At 53.6% G+C, this 10,931-nt stretch overlaps 1 protein-coding gene across 1 annotated transcript; it reads left to right on the top strand.

The window, feature by feature from the left end:
- Positions 1-1,888: 1,888 nt before the first annotated feature.
- Positions 1,889-4,825, top strand: LRRN2 (leucine rich repeat neuronal 2). Its single transcript, XM_068538468.1, has one exon. The coding sequence runs from the start codon at positions 2,086-2,088 to the stop codon at positions 4,222-4,224; it is 2,139 nt and encodes a 712-aa protein (XP_068394569.1). The 5' UTR covers positions 1,889-2,085; the 3' UTR covers positions 4,225-4,825.
- The last annotated feature ends 6,106 nt before the right edge of the window (positions 4,826-10,931 follow it).

The following is a 10,931-nucleotide window of genomic DNA, read 5'->3' as shown; positions in this document are numbered from 1 at the left end:
ATGTAAACAGGCATGCCGCTCCCTTGCTCAAGGGAGGCCTCCAACTGCTCCCCTCCCCGGCCCCAGCATCCTGGAAGTGGGATGAGGTGGGCAAAGAGCCCCGCTGGCCAGCTGAGAGGCACTCGCCTGGAAGGTGGTGGAAGACACAGCTCCCAGCTTCGTGCAGCTCCCTGATAAGGAGTCATCTCCTCAGGGGACAAGAATGGGCACCCAGCCTGCTGCTTCAGCAGCCAGTACAGCTCAGGGTATCCAGGGTAGGGTCGGGCCAGATCTGGGGGCAGAGAAGTACAGTGTAAATGGCACAACCTCTGAATTCCTGTCTCCTGACATTTACCAGCTGTATGGCTTGAGCCAAATTCTTTAACCTCTTCCAAACCTCAGTTTCTTCATCTGCAAACTGGAGGTATTAATGCTTATCTTGTAGACTCTTTACGAGGGTTAAATGAAATAAGACATAGTCTTTGAAAGGTCCTGGCAAATAGCAGGCATTCAATAACTGTGCACTCCCCTGATGTCTGCAGCTGGAAAACTACCCAGTCAGACCTCCACTCAGGAGTCAGACTAGGCCCAGGGGCCCCCTTTGGTTCCCCCATCTTGGTTCTAGGCCAAGGCTGGACTTTCGTCTAGGGCAAAGCATCCTAGCCATGGGTTCTTCTAGAGAACCAGGATTGATTGTCCATACCCGGGAGGAAGGAACAGCAGAGGCTTGGATTCTAGATTGGAGTGGGGGTAGGGACCCAGCCTCCTGGAGGAAAGGGCCCTAGGACCATAGAGATTGATTTATACGATAAACCCTCACTGGGCACCTGTCCTGGGCTACAAGCATGATGATGAGCGAGACAGGTCCCCAGCTGGGGAGACATTTCCACATGATGTGATCAGGGCTGTGACAGAAGAAAGCATGGGGTACTGTGAGAGCACAAGGCAGGCCCCTTAGCCATCCAGGGGTGGGGAGGGTTAGAAGCAGCTTTCTGTAGGAGGTGACTGACCTTAGGTTGAGTCTTGAAGAACAACTGGGAGTTGTCTGGGAGACAGGAGGGGGGGTGTACGGCAAATTTGACCTGAAAGGTTGGTCACAGTGAGTCAGTAGGATGGCAAAAGCCAGGAGAATTGGCTGAGGCCAGATCACATATGGTCAAGACTGACTGAGGTGCTCAGACCCAGGCTTCTTAAACCCACCACCTCCTCCTGGCAGTTTGGGTAGGCTACAGGGGAAGGGAAGGCCCCTGCCTCCAGGTAGGGAACTTGGCAAAAGCCAAAGCTGTCCCCTATCCCCAGAGAGCCTAAGCAGACCCCAAGTGACCACCCCACTTCCCCAGCCTGTCTGGGTGTGGGGTCAGGGTCCACTGCCTTTCAACTTTCAAAGTCCTGGGAGCGCACCCTGGAATTTAGAAGCCACGTTTGTTGCTACCACCCTCTACCCACACTGCTCAGAGGGATGTCTGAAAACTGTCACTTTATTTCCCATTTACTCAGTGAGGAGAGATGTGAGGAAGGTTGGAGAATCTACTGCACATCTCTCTGGGCTCAGAAGGACTCTGAAGATGACAATTTCAGCCATCCCCTCTCCTCCACACACACACACACACCTTCTGCGAGTTATCCTGGAAGCTTCCAAGGCTCAATCTCTTGCCCTTTCCTTGAAGACTCCCAGTCACTCCCCCAGCAGATCAAAGAAAAGGACAGCAAAGCCTAAGGACTGTAGGACAGAATCCAGGAGCCCTGGCTCTGATCTTGTCCACCCCTCTCAGCTCCTTTGACCTCTTGAGTCAAACAGGGGAGATACAGGAGGAGGGAGTAGATTCTGCTTCTCTGCAACCTCCTTAACTCTGCATCCTCTTCTTCCAGGGCTGCCCCGATGGGGCATGGCAATGAGTGAGCAGCCCGAGCGCCAGTGGACAAGGATGGACAGCCGCACCCAGGAGGGCAGGAAATGGTGCCCACCCATCCCCGCATAGAATGACTGCCCAGGGAGAGTGGTTCCCCGGGCCCTGGCAGGGCTGCTGACCCTCAGCCTGCAAACCGCTAAGAGCACAAGGACTCCAGACTCTTCTTGTGAATGGTCCCCTGCCCTGCAGCTCCACCATGAGGCTGCTTGTGGCCCCCCTCTTGCTAGCTTGGGTGGCTGGTGCCATTGCCACTGTGCCCGTGGTACCTTGGCACGTGCCCTGCCCCCCTCGGTGTGCCTGCCAGATCCGGCCCTGGTATACACCCCTATCGTCCTACCGCGAGGCCACCACGGTGGACTGCAATGACCTATTCCTGACAGCTGTGCCCCCGGCGCTGCCCACAGGCACGCAGACCCTGCTGCTACAGAGCAACGGCATCGTCCGCGTGGACCAGAGTGAGCTCGGCTACCTGGCCAATCTCACAGAGCTGGACCTGTCCCAGAACAGCTTTTCAGACACCCGAGACTGTGATTTCCGTGCCCTGCCCCAGCTGCTGAGCCTGCACCTGGAGGAGAACCAGCTGACCCGGCTGGAGGACCACAGCTTTGCAGGGCTGGCCAGCCTTCAGGAACTCTATCTCAACCACAACCAGCTCTACCGCATCGCCCCAAGGGCCTTCGCCGGCCTCAGCAACCTGCTGCGGCTACACCTCAACTCCAACCTGCTGAGGGCCGTGGACAGCCGCTGGTTCGAGATGCTGCCCAGCCTGGAGATCCTCATGATCGGCGGCAACAAAGTGGACGCCATCTTGGACATGAACTTCCGGCCCCTGGCCAACCTGCGCAGCCTGGTGCTCGCAGGCATGAACCTGCGGGAGATCTCTGACTACGCCCTGGAGGGGCTTCAAAGCCTGGAGAGCCTCTCCTTCTATGACAACCTGCTGGCCCGGGTACCCCGGCGGGCGCTGGAGCAGGTGCCTGGGCTCAAGTTCCTAGACCTGAACAAGAACCCGCTCCAGCGGGTGGGGCCCGGGGACTTTGCCAACATGTTGCACCTCAAGGAGCTGGGGCTGAACAACATGGAGGAACTGGTTTCCATTGACAAGTTTGCCCTGGTCAACCTCCCTGAGCTGACCAAGCTGGACATCACCAACAACCCCCGGCTGTCCTTCATCCACCCCCGCGCCTTCCATCACCTGCCCCAGATGGAGACCCTCATGCTCAACAACAATGCTCTCAGTGCCTTGCACCAGCAGACAGTGGAGTCCCTGCCCAACCTGCAGGAGGTGGGTCTCCATGGCAACCCCATCCGCTGTGACTGTGTCATCCGCTGGGCCAATGCCACGGGCACCCACGTCCGCTTCATCGAGCCTCAGTCCACCCTGTGTGCCGAGCCACCAGACCTCCAGCGCCGCCCAGTGCGGGAGGTGCCCTTCCGGGAGATGACAGACCACTGCCTGCCCCTCATCTCCCCCCGCAGCTTCCCCGCCAGCCTCCAGGTGGCCAGTGGAGAGAGCCTGGTGCTGCACTGCCGGGCGCTGGCTGAACCAGAACCCGAGATCTACTGGGTCACTCCAGCTGGGGTTCGACTGACAGCTGCCCGGGCAGGCAGGAAGTACCGGGTGTACCCTGAGGGGACCCTGGAGCTGCGGAGGGTGACAGCGGAAGAGGCAGGGCTGTACACCTGTGTGGCCCAGAACCTGGTAGGGGCTGACACTAAGACGGTTAGTGTGGTTGTTGGCCGGGCTCCCCTGCAGCCAGGCAGAGGCAAGGGATGGGGTCTGGAACTCCAGGTGCAGGAGACTCACCCCTATCACATCCTGCTGTCTTGGGTCTCCCCACCCAACACAGTCTCCACCAACCTCACCTGGTCCAGTGCCTCCACCCTCCAGGGCCACAGGGCCACTGCTCTGGCCCGCCTGCCACGGGGTACCCACAGCTACAACATCACCCGCCTCCTTCAGGCCACGGAGTACTGGGCCTGCCTGCAAGTGGCCTTTGCTGATGCCCACACCCAGTTGGCATGTGTATGGGCCAGGACTAAAGAGGCCACTCCTTGTCACAGAGCCTTAGGGGACCAACCTGGGCTCATAGCCATCCTGGCTCTCACCATCCTCCTGCTGGCAGCCGGGCTGGCAGCCCACCTTGGCAGTGGCCAGCCCAGGCAGGGAGTGGGTGGGCGGCCTCTCCTTCCAGCCTGGGCTTTCTGGGGCTGGAGCACCCCCTCAGCCCGGGTGGTATCTGCACCCCTTGTCCTGCACTGGAATCCGGGGAGGAAGCTGCCCAGGTCCTCAGAAGGGGAGACGCTGTCACCACCATTGTCGCAAAATTCCTGAAGCTCAGCCTGTTCTCAGCAGTAGAGAAATAACTAGGACTACTTTTTACCAAAAGGGAAGCAATCTGGGCTAGGTACCCTGCCAGGAAAGTAACATGGACCCACATGCTTGAGGCCTGGCAGCTGGACCAAGACAGCCAGCTTTGTGGCACTAGGGGGGGTGCTCCTGCAGCCTCCAGAAACTGCCCTTACCTTCTGGGGGCCCCTCCGCTGCCATTCTGAGGAGCATCTCCAAGGAACAGGAAGGACTGTGGCTAAAGCTGCCCACCTCCCCAGTTGTCTGTGTGCCCAGAGGCTCCTGGGCCTGGATGTCCCCTGCCTGTGTCCTCAGGCCCTTGGCCCACAGGATGCACCCCCTCCTCTTCTCTGTCTCTGTACAGTCTCAGTTGCTTGCTCTTTCCCCTTCTGGGCAAGAGCTGAAGGAGGCCTCTCCTCTCCACCTCGGGGGACTGCTCCCAAAGCGGGGCCCCAGTTGGATGAGAAGGACACGTGGGAGAGGGATGCCCAGGAACGCCTCTTCCCGGCACCCTTCCGGTCTGCACTCTGAGGTTGACTTTCTATAGGCAATTTTGTACCTTTGTGGAGAAATGTGTCACCTCCTCCCAACCCAATTCACTCTTTTCTCCTGTTTTGTAAAAAATAAAAATAAATAAGAATAACAATAATAAGGGGCGGGGAAGGAAACAAAAGAAAAATAATCCTTTGAATACTGAGTATAACTAAAGAGCTCTCTGCTCTGAATCTCTTCAAAGCCTGAGGGTGACAGAAAGAGGGGCTGGATTGGGAGAGGAGGGAGGGGAGAGAGAGGAACGTGGTGCGCGAGAGCACAGGTTTTCCCTTTAGGTTTGAATTCTGACCTGTCAGGCGCCTCTGGGCCTGCTCCCCAAAGGGCCTGGAGACCTGGAGAAGAGGGACAAAGAGCAGGAGAGGCTGACAAGAGAGGAAAGAAGAGACAAGGAGAGGGTGGGAGAGGAAAATGGAGGAAAACCTGGAGATGGAGAGAGTGGAAATTTCCATCACCCAATGTTGTCACCCCTTCTCTTTCTGTGATAAGCAATTAACATGCCAGTGCATAGGAAGCACTTCCCACCCTATTTCTAATTAAACAAACCCAAGAGGCAGAGTCATGCAGAGAATTGCAGATCATCGAGACAGCAAGAACTTGGGCTCACTGGGGCAGGAGGGGGTTGTGGGGTGATGGAGGATTTGGGGAGGGGAGGGCTGTGGGACAAGAAAATTGCTGCATTTATCTTTCTGGTCCATTTCAGTATAATCTGCAATGAGCCTGGTTTGCTTTTGCAGTATTTTTTTTTTCATGGATTGATTTCTTAGGACCAAATGTGAAGAGAAACATCTGTTGGAAAAGCAGAAGAGCCAAGGGGAGGGGCTGCTGTGGCCAGCCGAAGGACGGTTCCAGAGCAAAAGGCCGCTGGGCCACAGGTCTTGTTTCTGAGATGGGTCTCTTGAGACCAAAAAGAAGCAACACGTGAACCTGACGTCTCCTGCGCTACAGACACGTTTAGCAGACTCGTAGGAAGCGGGGTCTAAGTCACCCTAAGGTTGCAAATGTAGACACAGGTGGAAGCCAGACCAATAGAGCATCAGGCCCCATGGAACCTAGAAAGAGAACACTCACCGCAAGCCAGAGGACGCTGCTTCTCTCTCGGTAAGCACAACGAGACCAGGGTTCTCTGAAGACCTTCAGCAAACTGCCACTTTAGAAGCCTTTTCCTCTTGGGCAGAAGGGTCCTCACACATCAGCCTGCATCAGAATCACCTGAGGGCTGGCTGAACACAGACGGCTGGTCCTACCCCCAGAGTTTCTGATCCAGATTTGGGTGGGATCTGAGAATTGCATTTCTAACAAGTTTTCGGCTGATGTCGATGCTGCTGGTCTGGGGACCCCACGTGGAGGACCATGGAGCTCCAGCCTGCGGTGGCTAGAATGTCTCACTTCCTCTGCTCAGGGTCCCGGCTTTTTTATAGACAGCAGTACAGGTTATGGTCCCGTGAGAGACTTGGGGAGGGGCTGGAGGATGGTCCCTCAGCTCCTCCCCCCTCTACTGCTGGGCTACTCGGCCCCATTTCAAAATGACAGCCCACTGCCCTGAGTCACCAGGCTCCATCCACATGTGCTCTTTCCCATGGGCAACTTACATGTTCTTTAGGGGAGGGAGCTGGGAAAGCTTTGGGACCATCATAGCCAAGTTCCGGGCAGCCACGCCAACTAACTGGGGCTGGCCTGTGGGATCCAGCCTATTTGCCGTTGGTGAGGGTTCATCCTCTGTGATCCAGAGGCTCTGTGGGGAAGAGGCAGGCCAGGGCCTGTGCTGATCATGGAAAACTGAAGTTAGAAATCAACGCCTCTCCTGTCTAGGATGAAGGGCAGGTGCTGCCTTTCTTGATGGGCCCACATGGCAAGGAGCATCCTGGTGCTGGTCCCCTAAGCACCCAGAGCCCTGTAAAGCCTGTGAGCCCTGCAACCCTCTCCCATCAACTCCTCCCCTACCACCCCAGAACTCCTCTAAGACCTCAGGGCTGGGTCATAGCAACCCAAAAAGTGACCCCAGCACACCTTAGATCCTGCAAGCACGAAATACTTGTACCTGTGGTTGGAGGATGGAAAGGCTGGAAGTTGAAAGACATCTTTGCTACCCTCCTTTCCCGAAGACTCCTCGGTTATAGGCAGGAAGCCCTGAGGGAACCGTGGAAGCTGTGAGCCCTGAGGAAAAGGGCTGCAGCTCTGGCTCCCAGTTTCCATGTCCTCAGGGGCTCCCTGCACCGAGCCCTTGAAAATGAATCCCTTCTTGGTGGGGAAAGGCAGTTACGGTGATTTAGCCCTTCTCTCAGCTGAATTCCCTGGTCCTGAGCATGTGGCTGCCCCAGAGAAGTGAGGTGAGCTGGGGAAAGGATGTGAGTGAGTGGCCTCTTTTCTCCTGGAAAGAGAGCTGAGCTGCAGGGCCGTAGCCAGTTGCGGAGGGGGAGGAATGGCACTTTGGGGTTGCTGTGTCCTAGAATAGCTAGAAACTGAGCAAATGAGAGCAAGCAGCCTCTCGCCTGGTACAGAGCTGGGCACGTGGCTCAGGTGTGTTGCAACCGGGTGAGAGGACAATGGGACCATGCCCTGCATGTCTGTTAACGCAGCCGAAGTGGCATTCGAAGTCTTAGCTTTCCAACTAGTCTGAGTGCGTGGGCAACTAAACATGCTGGGTTTAAAACAAACAAAACGGCTATTTAGCCTGGTCTCTTCTGGACATTTAAGGTAGCTTTTTTTAAACCCTAAATAGAAAGCAGTATTTGTCACTGTTTGAATTTTAAGTTGTTACAGAGAGCCTGTCATTTCCATCTATTGAGATGATTTCAAAACCCAGCTCAGTTGTTGACTGTATATGTCCCCGGCGGGAGCACGCCACTGCAGGATCCTATCCTGCCTTTCTGTCCTCAGCCGAAGCCCAGACAGATTGTGGAGCAGACTCGGGCCAGGACACAGTTCTGTGGCTCACCACAGCAGCCTTCCCATCAGCCCGACACGGGCCCATCAATCAACCCATCTGAGGTGGCCGCTCAGCCAACTGTCAATACAAACCACTTAAATACACTCTCTTGCAGCCCACATTCCTGCATTCTCCCAGGAGGCGGACTTCCTGGAGGGCTGTGCCAATAGGAGGAGAGAGTGAGTGTGAGGCAGTCCTGGCAGCTCTCACACTAGTCCCTGTATCGCAGAAGTCAATGAGGTTGGCTGATCTAGTGTAGGGTGACCAACTGGGACTTTGCTGGTCTCAGCACTGAAAGTCCCTTGTTTCAGGACCTCTCTCAGTGCCGGGAAAACCAGGACGGTTGGTCACCCTGGTCTAGTGACCTCTTTCTAAGTGTACCAGTCACCTTCCTTCTTCCCATTTTCCCTTCTGCCTCCCAATCAACAAATATTTAATGAACGTGACTATGCGGTTGGCACAGTTCTAAGAACTAGGGGTGCAGATAAAAATCTCTGAGCCCATGAACCTTGCATTTTAGTGAGGGAAGGAAGTTGATGAAGCGGACAAATAAGTAAGAATATATAGCATGTTGGGCGGTAGTGAGTACTATGGAGAAAAACATAAGTCAGGGAAGAGGATGAGTCGGGATAGGGGGGTTTACATAGCGGGGTTCAGGGAAGACCTTGTTGAGAAGCTGATATTTGAGCAATGCTGTGGGGGAGGGAACCAACCAGTTATCTGGGGGAAGAGTGGTCCAGAAAGAGAGGAAAGTAAGGGAGAACGCCAAGAGCAAGGACGCTGTGTCCGGAGCAAGGGGGAGGGGGGCAGGGTGAGGACCTGTGAGACCTGAGGGCAGAGAAGTAGCCAGGCAATCATGCTGGGACTCATCGGCCACTGGAAGGACTTGGACTTTTCCTTCCAGTAAGAGGGGAGACACTGGAGGGTCCTGAGCAGACATGGCATGATTTGGCCCAAGCAGATCCCTCTGGTTGCTAGACTGAGAACAGAGCATGGGCGTGTGTGGTGGCCGAGGGCAGAAGTGGAGAGGTCAGTTAGGAGACCACTGCAATAATCATCTCCGTTTAACCATCGCTTCTAGAACTTTGCCGGGGCTGGACACGAAGCGTACCTCTCTTTCCTGAATCTATCTTTTCCCCTATTTTTGAAAATCAAAGCCACATTTACTCTTTCGCAGGATCCTGACCGCTCGCTCTCTCCCCACGGTTCTTCAAGGCAGCTCATGTAGATCAAGGCTCCTCCATCACATCTGCTAGTTGTGTCAGTGCCTCATAACAGAGACCGGAACTTATGTAAGGTAGTGAGGGATGATCCTCGCTGGCTTTAATTTCCATCTTAATTGTGTTTGTTGTTCAAGCAGTCAGTCATTCCAAGGGAGAAACAGCAGTGGCAGGAGTCCTTATCCTGCCTCTCCCCTGACAGCGCATTGCCGTGGAGTGTTGCAAAGACACTGCAAATGCAATGCGCTGACAACGCATTGGCTGTTCCAGGCCTGACGTCTACCTTCCTTCTTGATGATTTTACCAAAAGAATGCTGTGTGTTCCTCATAAGTTTCACACATGTCAGATCAACCTGTCCTTAGCCTTCCCAGTACGATTGTTACCCATTTGGGCTATCCTTTTACAGATGCCCTTTGATTAAGAGTATCTCCTTGTAATTTTTATAGAATGGTAATAATGCCTAAAGTCAACCATTTACTATGTGCTAGCCACCCTAGTGGGGATTTCACATGCACCACTTCATTTCAATCACAGGTACCTTATAAAGTGGGTACGATTACCCCCATTTTACAAATTTAGATACCAGAGCCCAGAAAGGCTAAAGGACTTATCCAAGGTCACACAGCTAGTAGGTGGCAGAGTCAGGATTCAAACGCTGTCTGATTCCAAAAGCTCTTTTCTAAGTACTGCTCTGCTATATTCAAATTTATACACTTTAAAAGTATGTCAATAGTTTTCGAGAACATGAGAACTTCTAAAATCTGTGTGCAGATTTTAGAGCACTCTCTGTGCAGCCACATATATTTTTAGATGCTGCCCTCTTTTTTTAAACTCAGGATAATTTGTGGCTTTATTGTCAGGACTTCAGTTTTAAAACCTCTTGAACTATATTCTCTTGGGAATCATAGCTTATAATTCTTTTCTCTGAATTTTTGGAACATGCATTTTAGAAGCCTGGGTGTCTGATTTTGCCCCCTCATCCTTTCCTTCCTTAGATACTGTGAACTCTAAACTTCCACAGCGGCTTCCTCTGGAGGTTCTGGTCTCTCTCCTCACCAACTGGTTCTTCTTTGTTGATCAGAACTGCATCCAGAGCAGCCCTTGCCCACGGGCTTCCTTTTCTTCTGAGCTCAGACGTCGGCTGGCCAAGTCAGGAGCTCATCGGAGGCTCAACATTGAGCCGAGCAATGCACCAAGCAAGTATCTAGGTGGCAGGAGTCCTGTCACTGCTTCCTCTGGCCTCTGTGCCCATTTTATAGCATCAATTAGGAAACAGGGTCCCCATGGCCTCCTTCTGACCCAGTGGCCCGTATCATTCTCATACCACAGGGCCCTCCTGAGCCATTCTCCTTTCATCTGCATCCAAAATCTGGTTTTGCTTCTTGTGAACGTCCATTGCCTTGCTACAGCTGTGAATCAGTATCCCCACCCTCCGCCTCCACCACACACTCCAAATCTTTGTGCTCCCCCCCCCCCAGGTTCCCTTTCCTATAGTCCCCAGCCAGGGAACCCAGAGCTCCCCTCTGCCTTGTTTGTAGAAATTTCCAATTGCCATAGTCCCCACCCCTACTGTGCACAAAAAGAGACCTGGTTGTCTTGCTTGTGGATGTCTTAGAGCACGAAAAGCCAGTGTTGGGAATGGCAGCTCCCTTGGCAACAAGAGAACACAAGTAGGTTGAGGAAGTGCTAAGGCACTATTCCTCATTCCTTCATTGCTACCCTCAGAAATCAAAAAGGATCAGGCTATCAGCCTGTGAGGAGGGAAGAAAGAACCTAGGCTCAACCTACATGATAAGAATAAGGGGCAGTACGTGGTGGCACATTACTAAGCTCATTGATATTTACTCTCTCTTGCTCTTAGTAATAACTCAGTGAGTTATGCTGTACAGATATGATTATTATTCCCATTTTACAGGTAAGGAGATCGAGGCTTGGAAATTTTAAATAACTTAACCAAGGTCACACAACCAATAAAGGTAGAACTGGAATTTGA

Source organism: Eschrichtius robustus, chromosome 3 (assembly GCF_028021215.1).
Source record: "Eschrichtius robustus isolate mEscRob2 chromosome 3, mEscRob2.pri, whole genome shotgun sequence".
Lineage (NCBI taxonomy): Eukaryota > Metazoa > Chordata > Mammalia > Artiodactyla > Eschrichtiidae > Eschrichtius > Eschrichtius robustus.
The sequence above is the reverse complement of the archived record's forward strand: the minus strand, read 5'-3'. Positions and strand labels throughout refer to the sequence as shown.